At 38.6% G+C, this 21,421-nt stretch overlaps 1 protein-coding gene across 1 annotated transcript; it reads right to left on the bottom strand.

Annotated features, from left to right (window-relative positions):
* Positions 1 to 1,848: 1,848 nt before the first annotated feature.
* LOC134801206 (putative odorant receptor 85d) lies at positions 1,849 to 16,116 on the bottom strand. Its single transcript, XM_063773739.1, has 11 exons — positions 16,003 to 16,116; positions 15,277 to 15,419; positions 12,222 to 12,374; positions 11,588 to 11,770; positions 11,001 to 11,138; positions 10,304 to 10,415; positions 7,321 to 7,417; positions 5,930 to 6,031; positions 4,706 to 4,794; positions 3,518 to 3,584; positions 1,849 to 1,902 (listed from the first exon to the last, which is right to left on the bottom strand). Exons 2-11 carry the CDS (start codon positions 15,344 to 15,346, stop codon positions 1,849 to 1,851), a joined length of 1,065 nt encoding a protein of 354 aa, XP_063629809.1. The 5' UTR covers positions 15,347 to 15,419; positions 16,003 to 16,116.
* Between the last annotated feature and the right edge of the window lie 5,305 nt (positions 16,117 to 21,421).

Here is a 21,421-nt window from a genome sequence, read left to right as displayed (position 1 = left end):
TTGCGTTCATAATTAGTAAGGTGTTAGGTATTATCTGAAGACATATTGGAACTGTTCAGCGACAAATTAGGTAACTCCTCCCTTTGATATTTACAACTAAAATTTTAGCTTTCTAATGGTTACCTTAAAAACCTTATTTAGAAATATGTTTTGGTGGCGTTATTTAAAACTTCGAGAAAGAGGTTAATCGACGAATCCGACTCGGTTGGGCGGCGTTTGGGAAGCTACGGCACATCTTTTTGTCCAATATTCCGCAGTGTCTCAAGACGAAAGTCTTCGACCAGTGTGTGTTGCCAGTGATGACATATGGGACTGAAACGTGGCCGCTTACTGTGTGCCTCATAAGAAGGCTCAAAGTCACCCAAAGGGCAATGGAGAGGGCTATGCTTGGAGTCTCTCTGCGTGATCGCATCAGAAATGAGGCCATCCGCAGCAGAACCAAAGTAACCGATATAATAGCCCTCCGAATCGCTAAACTTAAGTGGCAGTGGGCGGGGCACATTGCCCGTAGAACCGATGGCCGTTGGGGCGGAAAGGTTCTCGACTGGCGACCACGTACCGGAAGGCGCAGCGTGGGTAGACCCCCCACAAGGTGGACTGACGACCTGGTAAAGGTCGCGGGAGTCCGCTGGATGCGGGTGGCGCAGGACCGGTAATTGTGGCACTCTTTGGGGGAGGCCTATGTCCAACAGTGGACGTCCTCTGGCTGATATGATGATGATGATGATTTAAAATTCACGCGACTATATAAGTTCCGTTTCAGATTGAATTACGAGTAAAACGCGTGTTAGTTTAATTAACTCAACTTATGTATTAAAAAAAAGTATAAAAATAAATACGACACATTTATTTTTATACTTTTAATATTATTTCTCCCCTCTTCCAGTCAATATGTAATGATGCTCAGCCAGAAAATACAGCTGAACAAAAAACTTGGATAAGAAAAGTTTTTATCCGCCGCCGCCGCTCCTTAAAATAAAATAGATCTATGTATTGAATTTCCCAAAACTGGTGGATGTAGATTTACCTGTGAAGATAGTTCTGTGTAGTAGTAGTAGTTTAGTGGGTGTGAAATCGGGAAAAAAAGTTGTGTTTTAGTCTTGTTGTACGTAGTGGGAAAAGATCTTTAAAAATTAAATGAAACCATAATATAATAGAATATATATAATTTTATTGATAATATTTAAGAACACAGTACTTGCACAAGAGATGTCTGGTAAGCCCCAGACTAGGCTGAGCCTGTATCTTGGGACTTACCAAAAAGAGTATGTAACACAGTTGGATTAATCAAATCTAGAAAACTTAAAAATTATGTGGGTGATAAGGTGTGAGAGCTGCGCTTGTGTGCGGGTATTGGTGGGTATGTATGAGAGAGAGAGAGAGAGAGAGAGAGAGAGAGAGAGAGAGAGAGAGAGAGAGAGAGAGAGAGAGAGAGAGAGAGAGAGAGAGAGAGAGAGAGAGAGAGAGAGAGAGAGAGAGAGAGAGTCTAAGGTGTAGGAGAGCGAAGCGAGCGAGTCTTCACTATTTATAATAACGACATACCTAAAAATAAGAACGCGTTATATCTTCAGTATCATTGTAGGATAGGGTCGCAAACCATTATTTGAGTTTAAATTTAACATTTGATAAGGTACCTAGAGTCGGACCAAGAAAAGTTTGCAGCGGATTTGATAGCCCACGCAGTGCAAGTGTCATTTTATACGTCATAATTTCATAGAAGTTTGACGTTTAAAATAACACGTGCACTGCGTGGGCTATCTAATCCGCTGCAGACTTTTCATGGACTGACTCTACACGTTTTTAAATCGAATAATTTGCAAACAGAGTAAGATAATGAAACATGTTTGATTATTTATAAACATTTAAAAGAAGCGACAAATATGACCAGGCCGTCTTGAGTATCTGAAAGAAAGAAAATGTTATTTTTCATGTTCATCTTTTTATCTATTACCCTCAGCATTAATTACTTCAGCGTTTCTCGTCCGCATAAAAATAAAAACCTAAGTTCATAATAAATAAATATGTGTACAATTTTTTTTATATTTATTTACTCAATAAAAAATACACAGTAATCCATTACACCTATTTTTTCGCCAAACTGCATGACAGTTTGTTGGCGAAAAAGTAAGCGCGCTGGCGATGCATGTCAAAATGGAATCATAAAGGTACCTACAGATAAAGTTATAAGTTTTAGAGACATAATTATCATACTCAACAAAATATGTATGTATTTCTGAAAACATAATACGTATACGTAATATGTATTATTACGTATACGTACCTATTATGTTTTCAGAAAAATCCCTCGTTCCATTCCAGTATAAAATATTTGTATTGTTCTAAATCCCCGAGGCAGTACAGTAAATACCGAAATACCGACTATTTCTCGGTAAAGGGCGGAGTCTCAAGTATTTTTATATCTGACGTTATCTATGAAAAGGGACAGTATTGTCGATGGCGCTTACGCCATTATTAACGATGCTCCGATAGAAATACAAAGCCGCGCAACGTTGTGCGGCGTAAGCGCCGTCGACAATAAGGTCCCTTTTCATAGATAATGCCTCATATTTGTACACCGACATCGTATTTGCTAGTTGCGGGTTCCTACTGAAACTATCGATTCTATTATCAAATGATTCGAGAATTCTGGCACGTTTGTTGTTAGACTTAGAATTGCTACAATGGCACATTTTGAACGCTACAATCAAATATTTCGAACAAAAGTAAAGTCGCTTCCTTACAAGTAGCCTTACATATGTAGTTGATACATATAACAGAAGCAGGTCCGTTCTGACAAAAAAATGACTTCATGACAAGCCGATTTTGCAGTCGCATGTCACACATAAAGAATAAAGAATAAGAATAAATTTTATTATCATACATGTTGCAGCATGTTGCAGTCATTAGTTGAAGAAATGTCACTTTTGACACTGACAGATCGCTATCGTATCGCTGTGACATCTTATAAGCTTTGTTCGAATTGGGCCGTCAGTCCTCGAGTTGTAAATGTGTGCGTATGGCGCGTAAAGACGAGGAAATCTCGATTTTCCTCACGGCATCATAAAATTAGAGTTTTTTAAGTTACCACGGCCTATTTTCTGAATACTTCATTTGATTGTACCATCGCCCACAATGTTAGAGTCTGTGCGGCGGAAAGAGAAGAGTCGTTGGAATATATTAGATCCCATACATTTCACGACTCTTCTCTTTCCACACATACTCTAACTGTAGGTACATCGGTGGACCTTATGCCTTTTGCAATAAGGTCCACCGATGTACAGTTAGAAGTGTTGCTGTTTGTACCAACACCACCAACCTATGTAAGTTACACTAAGCAATAGTGTAGCTTAACGTACAGTCGCCACCAGATATATCGGAGCGGCCAATGTGCTCACATATATCTGACCACGCCTCTATTATCAAGGCGTTAGAGTTCGTGTTAAGATATTGTGAACACTTTAGCCGCTCAGATATATCTGATGGCGACTGTACTTGTCAGATTATTATGAATACTGACCGTGCCGTAGCTCGCCATATTGATGACGGAGAATCCGTAGGTCGTGACATGGATTTCTTTTTGGGACCTGTAAAGTAAGAATAGAATTAAAAAAAAAAACAACGGGTTGCTCCGGGAGTGCCGGCAGAAGTGAAAACTCAATGACGCACTATATGTATAATTGAGGTTAACGCCATCTAGCGTTATTTCGTCGCATTACTTGAAACCCCTAAGCACATCACTGTTAGTACTCGAGTTAAACCAGTTAGAGGGAAACTCACTAAATGGCATTTAAATCAATAAAGAAAAACTCATTGTAACAGTTTTTCGAACAGGTCACGTGTCCGTCTTACGTCTTACGGTCACGTGACACCTGTTACGAGTTTAACATTTTTTCCCCATCACAAAAAGTGCACAGCGCCGCTAAAGAAGTTTTCACTTAAAAAAAAACTAAGTAGCTAAACCACGAAAAAACAACAATCAAAACTGAAATTGACATGCTTGGGGTTGATGGAGTGAAAAAAGTCCAGCTGATATTATCTCGACTCACGACTATACCTACAGGTCGATTCAAGAAAGCCGTCACAAATATAATTAATGAGTGAATGGACATATCTAGATGTGTGTAACAGACACACGAATAAAATGGTGAATCTGGCTGTATATAGATAGCTGGCTGATACAAGTGTCAATCACACAATGATAGGAATAATTCGTTTCGTTCATTCCATATTTACTCGTAATAACCGGAGTCGCCTCCCCCGCAGAAATGGGCAGACTGTTTTGTACAAAAAAAGACGAGGCGTCTCCAGTTACTAAATGCTTTAAGTATTTCGTGAATCGACCACAAAGTTTAGTATCTATTAGACAGCTCGATTAAAAAAAAACAATTTAAGACGTATCCAGATTACTCAAATTTTCGCCAATCTGATTAAATTGGCCGATCGAATCAGGAGGTGCGGACGCAAACGGCAATTTGGCTCGCTGATTCGATTGCCCGATCAAATCAGGAGGTGCGGACACAAAAATGCCAATTTTCGAAGCTAGTATCTATGGAATGCTAGGATCTGTACGTGCGTTTGTTTATGGTTCTAAAATTGGTGATTAAATGGTGTACGTGTGGACGCTAGATGAGATTGGCGCCAATTATTTTCCTGATCAAATCAACCGATTTGATCAGGCCCGTCTGGATACACTTTATTTCGGTACCTGTGCATCGCAATAAGGACCGAACTCTTGACTTTCTTAGACGCGTTGTACCAGAGGCAGTTGTACAGTGCATCGTTTATTCCTCTACTCTGCAAAGGGGCAATATTATTCATATTAGTTTCAATTTGGTCAATCATAACAAGCTCACGGTGTATAAAAATAAAAAGCCGGCCATTTCGGGTTGGACTCGCGTACGAAGGGTTCCGACCATTACGCAAAAAACGGCAAAATCACGTTTGTTGTATGGGAGCCCCACTTAAATATTTGTTCTATTCTGTTTTTAGTATTTGTTGTTATACCGGCAACAACAGATATACATCATCTGTGAAAATTTCAACTGTCTAGCTATCACGGTTCATGAGATACAGCCTGGTCACAGACAGACAGACGGACAGACGACTCTTAGTAATATGGTCCCGTTTTCCTTCGGCTACGGAACCCTAATAGAAGAATAACTGCTATTATGCTTACTAAATTACTTATTGATCTTGTAGCCCATTGTGATACAGGACTAGGTATATAGTTGGGTCATTTTACCTATATATAGTGTTTCGTTTTTTTTGGCCAATCCCCTACACAGCGTACTTAAGAATACAACGCAATTAAAAGAGTCGTAGTTCAAGCCATATTGAACGTCCAACGGATTATCGACTCTATATCTATGAATAATAGATTACAACTCGTGCGATATGTTTCGGAGAGCGTAGGTCTCCACTTTCAAGCACTAACAGTGCATGAGCGAGTATCGGTCACGATAGCGGTTAGCTTAATGTTAGTAAGTATACGGGTCAAACAGATCACTGTGTTATGTCTTTCCTGTAGACATACACAAGAGTTAAGGGCTATAAAGGTTAATTTTCTTATTTAACCCTTATCCACGTGAAAAGGTCCTCCTTTTATTTAAAGAACTATGATAAAATCATTACTTACATGCCCACAAGCTGTTAACTATTGCCCACAGGAGAGAAAACTAGTGTGTTATCGCGAACAGCACATTTTTCTCTCCTGTGGCCAATAGTTAACAGCTTGTGGGCATGTAAGCAATGATTTTATCATAGTTCTCTAAATAAAAGGAGGACCTTTTCACGTGGATAAGGGTTAAATAAGAAAATTAACCTTTATAGCCCTTAACTCTTGTGTATGTCTACAGGAAAGACATAACACAGTGATCTGTTTGACCCATACGTCTAGTAATTCAAATAGATTATAAGTGAAACTTATTACAGAGTCGATTATTTTCTGTCCATGAGCGCACAGGAGGTAGGTCTGCGCGAGCGCTGTGATGAGAAAGGACTTGTAGCTAAACTCGTTCCATTTCTCTACTATCTGTAACATAAAATCTTAATTGTAATTTAACAAAGAACCTTTTATTTACAAACAAGATATATACAGTGGTATTACTAAAAGAAATTAATTACTAGCTTAAATCTAAAATAGGCCCTTGAGGCATTGTACCAAGGATGCTGGCGACATTTCCTCGCTGTATCGCATCGCAATATCAGCATTGCGCGTTTGTAATTTTAGAAGTAGATCCCGATATAATCGTTGCTGTATGTTAATGGTAAAAATGGCAATTTGAATAAAGCCAAGTGAATTGGCAGTAGAGAGGGTTTACATATTCCGACTTTAAGAGGATAGTAGACGCCGCTTCTCCATATACAAACGTAGTCATCATTTTCCTTCCTGGATATTGACATTATGGAAAATATTTTTACACGATTGATTGTATATTACTCATGTCAATATCCAGGGCAATATCTAGGTACCGATGAATCGATGAGGTCCAGAAAGACCTGTGTGACATCCAACTCATCTAAGCGTCTGAATGGCGTGAGATCGCACAGGACAGGAGCGAATGGCGAAATCTAGTGTCGGAGGCCAAGATCCACTTCGGGTCGCTTAACCAGCGAAGTAAGTAAGTATGTAAGTAATATCCAGAGAGGAAAATGGGAGACTACATTTGTATGGCAAAGCGATCACGTGACGTCGTCCCCATGGGAGACTACATTTGTATGGCAAAGCGATCACGTGACGTCGTCCCCTTTCGTCTTAATGTCAAAGACTCAAAGTTTAACTTATGAGCATTGTGCTGGTTGACTTTACGCATAAGTATTATATTCACTTCCTCCCATTTACAGTTTCTCCCTATTTAAGTTTTCTTCAAAAGCTTTAGTTAGGTGTTACCATAGAGAAAAAAATACATAGAGTGCTCACTCCATACCTACATCAGTTTTGGTACCAAAAAGACTATTATTCTCATAGTCTACATCTAGCATCGAGTAGCGGAATTATCAGTACTGCTACTTGACAATGGATGTTGCATCGACTGAAAAGTCTAATGCTCAACGATTTTCAGCTAATATTATAACCGGATTAACCGGAACTCTATTTTCAACTCCTTCTGCTAATATTAAAGTTGTAAATTGTTGTTTAATCCAATTTTCGTGAGTCGCGATTCACGAAACATCTAGTATCAAGTAGCGAGTGTACAGGTACTGAAATCCCCCTACTCGAAGCTAGATGTCGACTACGAATATAATAGTCTTTTTGGTACCAAAACTGATGTATGGAGTGAGCACTCTATTATTACTATATTTCTCTACGGTGTTACTTACGACGGAACAGAACCCGCAGAAACAGAAGATCATGGAGCTGTTAAGGAAGTTGACGAGAAGAGCACCGCTGAACATTTCTTCCACGTCACCCGAAAGTCTACGATATTTTAAACAAAGGAGCGATTTAAAAGTAGTAATATAATAAACCTAAGTACCTATAGAATAGATCGACCGCTTAAATGAGTCCTCGCCTGCGCGGTATGGGGGCGACGGGGCAGGACGACTAAGAGTGGCGGGGAAGGTGCGGGCGGCAGGCGTCCCGCCCCGTCGCCCCCGTACCGCGTAGGCGAGGACTCATTTAAACGCCAAAAGTAAAGAAAAAATGTATAAAGTTGATAGATGCTACGAAAAGTCACGTGACTATTTCCATCACTACACCTTATAAAACAAAGTCCCCCGCAGCGTCTGTTTGTTTGTGTGTTTGCATGTTTGTTTGCCATAAACTTAAAAACTACTGAACGGAATTTCATGCGGTTTTCACTTATCAATTCTTGAGGAAGGTTTGGGTGTATAATTTGCTAACCCGTGCGAAGCCGGGGCGGGTCGCTAATTATATATGAATTTTGATTGGCGTTTTCTACCACCGATTGTCATCTTGGCTAATAGGACCACTGATCGAAATTCAGGTATGCCTGTGGTTGCCCTAGGTGGTTACCTATTTCATCGATAACTAAGCAAATATATCGTCTACAGTCGCAAATTATTTCTTAACTTTTATAGACCGACCGTTTAAATGAGTCCTCGCCTGCGCGGTACGGGGGCGACGGGGCGGGACGACTAAGAGTGGCGGGGAAGGTGCGGGCGGCAGGCGTACGGCGCGGCCGTACCGCGAAGGCGAGGACTCATTTAAACGGTCGGTCTATAAAAGTTAAGAAGTAATTTGCGACTGTAGACGATATATTTGCTTAGTTATCGAGAAATAGGCATGAAGTTACATTGTTTAAACTGGAGCGAGTTGTCACTTTTTTTGCCATACTAATTTGAACCTTATCACCGAGACAGAATGTTGTTCGTACCAGACTAGAGAAAACGGTCCACATGAGATAGAAAAACCCGAGCCCTGTGTCTCACTCGCACATGTTGCCAATGTTAAAAAGATACCATTGTGGTAAAAATTATATCAATATACTACTGAAATTAATTACCTTCTTATACTATTTTAGTGCTATATTCCAATTACAGTTCTGATATCTTTTAAGTAATTTGCTAATTATTATGATGTTAATATTATTAACTGATTAAGCCAAGTATGTGCGCAACAAAAAAAAAAACAGTAAATTGAATATGGTAGAAATTGTAGTAACTTTGAATATTAATTGGTATCCCCAACTTGATGACGATTAGGGTGACCATGATGTCGGTACGATTTGGATCGGTCTTACAAAATTGTTATTTCATACTTAATGTAAAAATTACTTTACCTAAATAGTATACTAATAAATAAATAAAGATATACTTATTTCGGCATGTTTAATTATTCGATTCACGTAATGAGAGCTACATAATTGCCAAAAATTAAACCCGAAGTCCTTGGACATTACAGACTCATATTTAAGTATACATAATATTAAATTACTGAAACGTTAATTCTAACTATTTATATATATGTAATCGATTCTATATAGGTTGAGCCGACATTTCCGTCAGTATACAAAAGCGGCAAATTTGAAAATTTTGTTTCAATTACAGATCTACGATGACGCTTAAAGAATAGCTAAAGTATGCAAAAGGGAAGTCATCACGTATATGAACACACCATGAGTATGATATTGATAGTGATAGGTATTTTGTTAAATTATGAATTATGAAGAGCATAAATAGTGTAGAATGCCGGTTTACACAGTTAAATGTAAGTTTATATTTCGTCGTGTGCTAATATTTTATCATTTTAGTCAATAATCAAGATAATTTCGTGTAAAAACATAAATTGTTACGCTACGCTAGGGCTTGACAAAATGACTAGTATCGATAACCAGTGGGCATAGTAATAATATAAATTTATTTGCGTTGCAAGTGTTGACAGTAGGAATTAAATTCGCAACGAGTGGTGATAAATTAAAACACGACCGAAGGCAGCGTTTTTAATCGATACGATTTGCGAATTACCAAGTACAACTACAACGTTTTACCCGACCCTGAATATCTGTCTCGCTCTCTCTTATAGCTGTCTTTGATAGAAATAAATAGAAATAGAAAATATTTATTTGGCGTACAAAAACATACCTAGATTACGGTAAGTACAACATAAAGTTAAGAATACAGTAAACATACACCAAATAGGATGCCGCTCAGCATAAGCAGTGTCTGTAAGACACTACGCTGGTTTTCACCCAATACGTACGATGGACGTACGGCGGACCACCTTCCTCACAATCAACCATGATCGCATTGATCGCGATCCAATACGCCCATCCCATCTGTAACAGCTTTTATAACTTTATAACTACTAAATTAAGTAAGGTTGTGTGAAGCGTTTTACAGAAGAGAAAAAAACTTTATCCATCTCTTTTCTGGGGCAATTATACTAGCATAGGGAAAATACAGTATGTTTCTCTCTGATTATGCACGAATGAGAAAAGATCCTGGCCAAACTATACATTCCATCTTATGCTAATATCCCACATTCATATGACTTATGGTCACCCTAATTAGAAAGAGATGGAGGGCTCAGGTTTGACATCTCATGTGGACACACTTTTTGGCCAGTGTACACTATCCAGTTTACTCTCTACGTCCGTGGAAATAGGTAACCACCTAGGGCAACCACAGGCATACCTGAATTTCGATCAGTGGTCCTATTAGCCATTCTTTACTTTTGGCGTTTGTCGATGTACGATGGTCATTGGCCAGGCCCCCAAAAATGTCGCTTACTGTCGTCGGATGAATGGACGAAATGCTCATAAATAGATTTCGCCTATTCCACCTATCCCTACCGCGATAATTCTTTGCTAAACTAGCTCGAAACCAAATACATTTGAATTACCTAATCAGAGCCCGATGTCTTTCAATGATGGCGGCCAACTCTTTTAGAAGATTTTTCTCCCATTCCGGGGTATCGCAGTTTTCACTGCGCATTTGCTCAGTGGTAAATGCACCTGTAACAATTAAAACTTTGCACTGAATAATTTAATCACAATTTGTCTGTACTTTCCGGTTATGGTTATACCTACCTACAAATTGCCAGAAGTATAGTTCTATACGTATAGCCAAATACTCTAAATTTATAAAATGTGTTTATAGTTGAACCAAGAGAAGTCTGCAACGATTTTGATAGTACACGCAGTGCAAGTGTTATTTTAAACGTCAAACTTCTATGAAATTATGACGTATAAATAACACTTCCACTGCGTGTGCTATCAAAATCTTTGTAGACTTCTCTTGGTCTAACTCTACAAAATATGAAACAGCCATAGACTAGGAATCCTAGACCGAGTTTAGAGCAATTATTTCATGCAACCGATGATGCCTAAAATGCGGGGGTGCGCGGGACGAGGTGAGCGAAATCCCGTGCCGTGATTGGTCCGTTCAAAGACACGGACGTCACACAAAGACACTTTCGACTCGAACATGGAGTAAAATTACCGTATGCGTGGCAGAGGGGGTAGCGCGACTATGCTAAGTCTGGAGGATGTTTTGTCTGGGGAAATAGCTTATAAAAGGTGTTTTTTGTAATAGCTTACTCAAGCGATGTTTAGGTTCAACCTTCGGTACGAGTTTCTGTATACGAACTGCAAGCAGATCGAACTGGATCGAAATGTGGCTCAAGAAAATGCAGAACAGCAGGTCTCCCATCACCATGAAGCCAATGGCACTACAACCTGCAATACCAGGCAAAACATTAAGAGATATAAAATATTATACATATTAATTATCAATATCAGTGCGTCGCAATCGTAGGTAAGTAAGTATATAATTACAAAAACCGGCTAAGTGCGAGTCGGACTCACGCACGAAGGGTTCCGTACCATTACGCAAAAAACGGCAAAAATATCACGTTTGTTGTATGGGAGCCCCCCTTAAATGTTTATTTTATTTTGTTTTTAGTGTTTGTTGTTACAACTGTCTAGTTGTCACGGTTCATGAGAAATAGCCTGGTGACAGACATACGGATAGACGGAAAGTGGAGTCTTAGTAATAGGGTCGCGTTTTTACCCTTTGGGTACGGAAGTTACGGAACCCTAATAGTAGAGTAGGTAATATAGGTAATAATATTTATATAGGTATATAAGTAATAATGTTTTAAACATTTCTAACAAAAACAACTCACCATGGAAATCCTCAAAGGCCAAAGCAAACGCATACCCCGCACCGCCTTCGTAAGGATCGAAGGGATACCAGTACCAGTACGGCAGGATGAGAGGTGTGTTGTGGCCCGCAGCTCGATATCCCAGGGCCACGAAGGAGGGAGATAGGAAGATCAACACTAGGAGGATGTTGCACCAGTAGTAGCCTGAAAGAATTTGTGGTTGGCATGGTGGAAGGACGGGATATCCACCGACGCGCTCAGTAGATATTGTTACTCGAAGACGACTTAAGAAGAATCGAAGAATATTTTTATTTTATTTTAAACATGGCCTAGGCACAATGTAAAAAGTAACTCTGGTCCGACGGCCTTTGACGTGTACCGAGCTACTAACAAGGCGATGGGAGCGACGTAAGCAGCTCGGGTGCGCGTAATATTTCCACCATACATGAGCCATAGGAGGCTCTAGCGACATTTACTGTAAGAGTCATACACTTCTTAAACGGCTACCGGAGTTCCAAGTCATATTGGAAATTCGTATTAGCATCATATTAGCATTAGTATCTAGCAAAAACATCTGCGAGCGATTTGAATTTGTTTCTAAGCTTAATAACATCGTTCGCAGACTTTTCTGCTAGACAAAGTTAAAAGGGTTAACCTTTAACGACCATGTTGAGACTCCGCAGTGTCCTGCTTACTATAATGCCCTCTTCTTCGGTGACTGTTCCCTGAGGCCACATAGATCTGAGCTCCCACACAAGGTTGTTGAACACTGGCCGGTAGACCACCATTTTGTATGATTTGAATATCGCTACAATAAACAAACAGATATTCACAGATAGATTAGTTCATCTTGTGTCTCCATGCTGGCTGCGTTCTAAGGTAAGTACCCCTATTAACGACCCCATTAAAATTGGCATTCATTACCGCGGTATATACAAAATAGCGTTTAATAAGAAAGCTTATTAACTTTCTTAGAATCTAAGAACACAGAAATAAAGCCTTATCATTTGACTATCGAATAAGTATAACATTGCTACGAAAACATCACGCAAAAAAGTCGAAAATACTAAACTAACGCATCAGGAGCGCAAGATTTGGTTGCTCCATACTAACACGCAACACCTCAAGTAAGTAAACGCGTATTATATTTAGTGATTAGCGTAATAATGGTAAATATTATGGAAAGACTAAGACTTGAGATTGATTCTTAGTTATTATCTTTATGGTTCCCAAATACTTTATTTGTGATATTTGCTCGGCAATTGGAAAAAAATAGGAAATTAAAAACCTCGGTGTTAGGTTCCATTTTCTTTGTGTGATACCTAATTTCGAGGTATACCTCGGTAATAACGGAAACGGCATTTTAGATTCGGGCGATCTTATATTCATATATAAATGCACATTTACTTGACTTTTGATGTTATTCAAATATTCAACCACCTATAAAGCTAAAGAGCTATTAACGTGGTATGAAATCTATTCAATAACTCTTAATTTTGATGACAATTTTAGACAACTTCTCAGACGTTTTCTTAGAAACCCTTATATGAGAAACTCGTTCAAGTATTGATATAAAAACATAAGTATGGTTATAAAATTTATTTTTACCATTGTTTTGTAATATTTGGAACCATCCATATTCATTGTATTAAAAAAATACAAGATAACTATTCATTTTTATTAGTCGTAAATGAGTTTTAAAATTATTACGTGTTTTAGATTTTAGTTATATTTAAAAAAAGTTTTATACTCCAAAAATTACAGTACAATATTTTTAAGTTTAATGTAATATTTTAAATTGTAATGTGTTTTATGGTAGGCTTTTTTACTTTACTTTTACTTTAGGTAGCTTAAACTTTTTGGAGCAACTTGCCCTTCACGTCCGGTTGAAATAATTAAGTACCTATTTATTTAACGTAGATAGGTAATAAATTAAACAAGAATTTCGACAGCATCACACTTGCTCGTAGAGGGTAACCCACGATGTTTTTAGCGTTAAAGGAACCAACTATTTTTATTTTAAATTCATTTATTAAGTCTTATAATATGAAAAGCGTACTGTACTGATTACCTATACCATTTTTTATCCATTATTGTCAAATAAATAATATTTATCATAATTATGGAACTAAAAATGCGACGTGTTATCCACCCTCGTAAAAAGGAACCCACATCCGCGGTATTTGGGTAACAGTGGTCCATTACCACGGTAATAGGCGATTTCGACATTTTGGTTTTGATAATTATTTTTTCCTTTATATTTTTCTAAAACAAGGCCAGAAACTAAAATAATATAAACTTTAATTAACAAACTAACATAAAAAAATATGTCTTGGTTCATACACCGTCGGTTTATGCTTAATTTTTGGCTCTTTTTCGAAAACTTGCTTAACCCCCTCGTTAATAGGGGTACTTACCTTATGTGAGCAGAGGGGCTACCGCGAAAACCGATATTCGCAAATTGCGGGGATCTTTTTCTTTTACTCTAATGAAGGCGTAATAAGAGTGACAGAGATGCCCGCAATTTGCGAACTTCGTTTTCGCGGTTATATCCCAGTTTACCCATTTACGCATAACAGCCGTAAGTACCTACCTTAACATTCAACTGATTGAAAAACACATAAAAATTGAGATAAAGGGCGTCTGTAGACACATACGTCATACTAAACAAGTCGGAGGAAAAACATTTTTCACCGCACCAGCTCGGAAAGGCTTGCTTTGTACTTCAAAAACGGATAGCAAAGTTGCATTTTGAAAGTTGCAGTTGCAATACTTGCAATTATTATGTTTGCTGGTAGAATTGACTTTTAAATGATGAATTTGGATGATAAATATTTAATAACATTCATTTGGATTTGATTTTGTTTGATATTTTACATTTAATATTAGCTTGGGGTTGGTGTGGTGAAAAAATTAGTGATTCACTCGGGGGCAAATTTTGTTTAACCCTCGTGCTTTGAAACCCTCGCAACGCTCAAGATTCCATTTTTCGAAGCGGTTAAACAACAACTTTGCCCCCTTGTAAAACAAATAACTATCGAAATTGGAATTGGTTGAGTGAGAATACGATAAACAATTGAATTGGTTTTCCAATAGCTGTACCTAATGTTCAGAATGATTTTTAATAGATAATATTTCAGAGGCCCTAGCCTAGATGACAATCGTATCACGACAAACGCCAAACGAAGACAAGAAAATGTATCGGGCTGACAGATGCTACGAAAAGTCACGTAACTGTTTCCATACACTATTTAAGTTACGATCAATCAATCAAATCAATCAATCAATCATTTTTATTTCGTCATCATAGGTGTAAATACATTAGTATACATAGAGTTGAACAAAGAAGGGTCTGCAACGATTTTGATAGCACACGCAGTGCAAGTGTTATTTTAAACGTCAAACTTCTATGAAATTATGACGTATAAATAACACTTGCACTGCGTGGGCTATCAAATCCGCTCCAGCCTTTTCTTGGTCCGACTCTACCTACATAGCTAATTATTTCGATTGGCGTTTTCTATAACGATACTGCCGGCCTAGCCTAGGTGACAATCGCTATCGCTACGACAACGAAACGCTTGGTGTCTCTCTATCACCCTTCCATATTAGTGCTACAGTGACAGTTGCGTTTCGATCGCTACGGAACGTAAGCGATTGGCATGTCGGCTACGCGGCCTGCTAAGACTTGTAATATCGTATATGTTTACCTAAAAGCAGGTTACACAGGCACGGCATGGACGAGAATATCTCCACGTACTCTGTGCTCCTCACCACCATGTATATGAGCTCCAGGAACGCCGCCAGCCACAGGTTGAGGTTCTCCAGCCAGTAGTATATGTCCCAGAATATCCTTTAAGGTATAAATATTTTGTATATTTTTATTTACGTAATGTAAAACGAGTCTGACACACCAATTTGTCCAAATTTGTCAGCCGAAAAAGGCGGCATACTTGAAAAACTTAAGGGTGAAGGTCCCATGGTCATTTTGAAATTCGCTTCATTTTTTAAAGACGTTATTACTATGCTCGAACTTTTTCATGTTGAAAACTCTAAGCTGGACATGACAATCTTAGAGAGCTTAACGAGAATGTGCTATAACTCTTGTGACCTTCCGCTCTAATACTTGGACATACCCAAGCGATGTTTAGGTTTCGTCTTTAGAAATGCTGGCGGCCTAGCCAAGGTGACAATCACTATCGCTTCGACAACGAAGCGCTTTGTGTCTCTCTATCACTCTTCCATATTAGCGTGACCGTGACAGTTGCGTTTCGTTCGCTATATACGGAGCGTTAGCGATTGGCATGTTGTCTACAGGGCCTGTTCATTTGATAATGGCTGTACTGCACTCCCCACAACAGAACATCATATTTAGTAGATACTATGAACAAAATTCTCACTACCTGACCGATTCCTATTCCTTTTTCCACACTAACCTGACATGGGGCGGATCGTTCCTCGTCAGCCGCAGCCCCACCCACTTCTGCACCGACCACGGTATAGCAAACGTGTCGTCATAATCTTTAAGCTTGTAATCACGTTTCTGAAAATAAAAGTCCTCAGAAACAAAACTTTATAATAAAGTTAATTAATTGTAGTTTTTTTTTTTTTGATATGATAAGGTATTTATAATATGTGCCTGCGATTCTTGAACCGCGGGCATGGCGAGAGACGATGGCAAGCGCCCCGACGGGGCCACATTGGTACCGTGGAAACTAGGTAGGGCCCTGGTGTGGGACGCAACATGCGTAGATACCTTCGCACAGTCCCATATCCAGGCGACCCGCACCCAGGCCAGCGGCGCGGCTGACCAGGCCCAGGTTCTCAAGCGCCGCAAATATTCGTCCTTACTTAATCATATGTCCCAGGTATTTAAAATTGTCTACCAACTTAAGCAGGTTGTTGTTTAGCTGTAATACTGGGACTGTTGATGGACATTTACCTCTGACTCCAAACACCATCATTTCGCTCTTTATAGAGTTGTATTTAAGACCGTGTGCGGCAGCGTATCGCTCGCAGACCGTTATAAGCCTCGCGAGACCACAGGGTGACGCGCTCAACAGCACCATGTCGTCCGCGTAGCTAATGTTGTTAATGGAAACGCCCTGCACATGGCACCCGACATGTGTGCTGCTGAGCTCGGCAATAAGTCCATTAACGTATAGATTGAAGAGCTTCGGGGAGGTTAGCCCTCCCTGCCTTACCCCGCACTCCAAACTATACGGTTCCGACAACGCTCCCGCCCATCGAACGCTATTGACCTGTCTTGTGTACCAAAATTTGAAAATAGATATAAGATCTGGAGGTACCTCCATCTCCTCAAGCTTTCTCCATAGTATATCATAACAGACCAGGTCAAAAGCCTTCGACAGGTCGAGAAAGCACGCGTAAACAGGTGTGTCTCTATCAGTATAATACCTAACAGTCTGCTTTAAACACAATATAGCACTTTCAGTCGACAATCCGGGCCTGAACCCGAACTGATTGTCGTGCAGCTGTATATACTTATCTAATTGTGTATTAAGCAGACTGTCAAGTATTTTTGCAACAACAGTGGCAAGTGAAATTGGCCTGTAGTTGGTCTTGTCCGACGTATCTCCAGTCTTGTTTTTTACAATCGGAACAACAACGGTTTTCATTAGTTCGGCCGGTAAATACGAATGCCCCAGACATAATGTATATAACATTGCCAGCACTCGAGGTAGGTGTGGGCCCGCACATTGCAGGTGTTCGATGCTGAGACCATCGTGACCCGGGGATTTGCCTCCAGACATTTTCTTTATCGTTTTAGTGACATCTTCGGCGGTTATTTTAGTCCCGATCGTAATGTTCTCAGCTTCGCACCCTGCATGTGATGGTCCTAGTGGTGAGCGAACCAAAAATTGTTTTTTATAAAGTTCAGCAATCTGTTTGGGGTCACTTATACCATCGACGCTCGCGGGACGACCAGGTTTAGTGTTCATTCTATTCGTACACTTCCAAAATTGCTTAAAGTCTTTTTTAGAGTGAAATGATGCCATCCTATCAAGCTTAATTTGATCTTCGTTTTTTTGGCACCATTTCAATCGGGATTTAAACAACTTTCGGCTCTCGATCATGGAATCGTATACTGGACCCGAATTAGGTCTATTGTACCACAACCATGCTTGAAACATACGTCTGGCCTCCCCGTGAGCCTCGCGGACATGTTTATTCCAACCTATAACAACTTTATTTCTATTACACTTCGCATTAGAGCTACTAATTACAGCCGAACGTCTCAAGGCTTCTATGATATCCATATACAAATTATCAATAGCAGCCTTATGCTCATAATTTGTACATAATTTATTTGCAAAAGCACATTCATGGAAACAAGCAGGAAGATCTATGCTACTTAATCGCTTGTGACATTCACTTGTGAACACGTCCCTCTGTTTCACATCCCTGTTACCCCAAATTACCTTATCTTTAACTATTTTATCCAAAGACTGGATGTTTAAAACATTAAAATCGCATTCAATGATGAGCGGGTAGTGGTCCGACCATAACACGTCCAACTTAACATACACATTCGTAATAGTAGCAAGTGCGGCATCCGACACTACACAATGATCGAGCCAGCGTCGAGAACCATGAGCCTCACTGACAAAGGTATATGTCCCTGACTGTAATCCTAACTTTTCCACGTCCGCGCAGCGCCAGTCAACGTCACCGCAAAAAGTTACAAGTTCTGAATAGAAAGGTTCTCCCGGGTGCGCGTTAAAGTCACCAAGTACATATACCGTCTCAATGTTTTCACTACTTATGATTGCACTTACCGCACCAAGACAACCCGTAAAATCCGGCAGGTTTTCTGACTTGTCCGTAGGCATGTACACGCTTACCACTATAAAAGACCTGCCACCCGTGGAAACCTTATTAGCGCAGATTCTCGGGTTACTACACTTTATCACTGACACTTGTTGAAAGGGGCTGTCCATAAATTACGTCATCGATTTTTGACGATTTTGGACCCCCCCCCCCCCTATAATCATCCAAAAATCATGCTTCAAATGACCCCATTTCCTCCTACTTCATGCTACCGTCATCCAATGTCCAGACCCCCCCCCCCCTAATTTGAAATGACGTAATTTATGAATAGCCCCAAACGCGGATTTCCTCCATAGAAGTGCAACTCCGCCATACGGCCTGCCTCGCAGCATTCCCGACGTTGTATCCATAGCAGACGTTCCCGTACAATTAAAGTTTGTATCTATGCTATCTAAGAATGAAATCTCAGTTTGTAATAGCCAGATTTCTTGCAACGCAATTATGTGATAAGAACGGCATAGCTCACGTATACTATCAACAGAGCGTTTAACATTTTTGCAGTTAAACGATACTAGTTTACACATATTGTTGCTAGACATTATTTTGATTTATTTTCCTCAATGCCATTCACAGCGTTATCTCTTTTCAAAACACGCTGCTTATAATGCGCAAACCGCTTGAAAATAATGCCTTTAGGCCAGATTTCTGCATTCAAAAACATCGGCAATTTTTCTTTATTGACAAAGAATTACAATAAAAGTAAGAGGGTCAATTTTTGAAGAGGGTGCTTTTTCGACATTTGTATGGCAATTTTTTATTTTTGAAAAATCTGATTTATAATCATCGTTTTAGGAAGGGTTCTTAACAACAAAAAATATACTCTAGGAGGCACCTCTGTACTTTTTATAGTTAGGACGTTTAAAGATCGACATTTGTATGACACTATTTAGCCATTTGTAAGGCGCTTTTGACATGTATAAGCCATTTTTTCGACATTATATGGCAGTATCAACATGTATATGCCACTATTTATTATTTTTGTTGCATTTATAAGACCCTGACGACATTTGTATAACACCTTCTCGACATCTGTATGGCACTATGTCGACATTTGTATGCCACAATCGACATTTATACGGTCAAAATAGCCGTATAAATGTCGCCATACAAATGTCGCGACATGTCGCCAATAATATTTTTTAGCGATATTTCCTACACAATACAACCGATTCACTTATTTATTTTACTATATATTTTAACACTATATTTGTAACTATTATTATAAAATAAACATTTTTATTCCAACTATGTACCAACGTATTAAGCGTCCCGTCCATACAAATGTCATTGTAGTCGTACCAAAATATATCGAAAGAGATTTTTATCTGTTTTTAAATAAATTAAACTGTTTCCGGCTCTACATTTGATGTCAATCGATGCCCAACTAACTGCACTATTGCGTCGTGATATTAATCTAACCGTTATTCAATAGACAAACAAGATTATAGGGGATATACTTAAGTCATAACAAAACAGGTGCCGCGCGGGACAGCGATAAAAAGGCTTCCCTTGTTTTATTAAATAACGCAATATTTATCAATATGATTAAATAAATTCCCTAGAAAATGCTCTTTATAGAAATACAAAGTTGTTTATAATACGTTGCCTATATCCAAAGTTACGATTTTTTTTATTGCGCTATGTCGCCACTGGGACACGCGAAAAACGGCAAATTTCGCCGTTTTTGGAACTTCAAATGCGATTTTGTCAGGAACAAATAATATTTTAGGTACAGTTGTGCATGATTTTTAAAGCTTATAATACACTGAATGAAAATATATACATACCCAGTCTTTTAGTCCTATGGACTTCGAGTTTTAGCCGTGGGACAGCAAAAAATGCCTATTTGAAAATTGACCCAAGACCTGTGGCCTATACCACGAAACTTTACAAGTGTACAATTCGACAATATTGTTAAATTGTAAACAAAAATACGTACCACAATAATTTTACATATATCACATGTACAATTCTACAATTTACAAATATTTTGCTTGCATTTGAGGACCCGTAACACAAAACATAGAGGGTATGTCAAGATAACATACATAATTGTGACAAATGTAAAATTGTATTTATTACAATTTAGTTTTTTGACAAATATTGACGTAATAATATAGTGACATACGTATAATTGTATTTATTACAATTTGACAAATATGTATTGATATTCCTCACTTAGTTTATGCTGAGAGTATTTCATTTTTATCGTTAAAAATACCTTACGAGCATAAATAGCATATCTTTTTACGTTGTCATTAAAATTGGTTGAAAATGTTTATGAAGGACAAAATTACAGTTTACATGCGATCACTGTACGTCCTATGACGCCTAACAACTAATTCTTCTTCGCTACTACTATAACTGGTACTGAACATTTTAACGAAACAAAAAGTACTGCGGTAGAATGGATCTACAATAATTGTATTATGCTCTTGCAGCTCTTGACGCACGCCGAGAGAATTGTCAACTTGTATTTACATTTCCACAAATAAGTATACCTTCTTCTACAATTAGTTGTATCACAAATCTTTTACGTACAATTGTCAATTACAAAGTTTTCCGGAAAATTGCTTGTAAATTGTAATATTTTGTGATACGCCTAATTGTAGATTTGTCGCGACAATTTACATATTTGTATAAATTTTCCATTACAATTTTGTCATTTGTAAATTTTGTGATATGCCCAGTTGTATTAAATACATATTTGTAACTTGTCATTTGTAAATTTTAATTGTAAGTTTCGTGGTATAGGCCCCTGTACACCAACATGAGAGCAATAAAAATATTCTATTCTATTTCCCTTAAACACAAGGAGTCATCTTCATGAACTTAAATATTATGTCTCTAAAAATCTTGTCGCTTATGTTGATACAGTTGATTTAATAAATTGTACTTGAATAAAATAATTCCTTTCTTATTCTTGTCTTATCTTAATACGGCAACTCGAAATCTTGAAATAGCGTTCTATTAGACAATAAATATTCCGGCAGCTATCAGCAA

This window comes from Cydia splendana, chromosome 21 (genome assembly GCF_910591565.1).
Source record: "Cydia splendana chromosome 21, ilCydSple1.2, whole genome shotgun sequence".
Taxonomy (NCBI): Eukaryota; Metazoa; Arthropoda; class Insecta; order Lepidoptera; family Tortricidae; genus Cydia; species Cydia splendana.
Note: the sequence above shows the minus strand (reverse complement) of the source record. Positions and strands in the feature narration are given on the sequence as shown.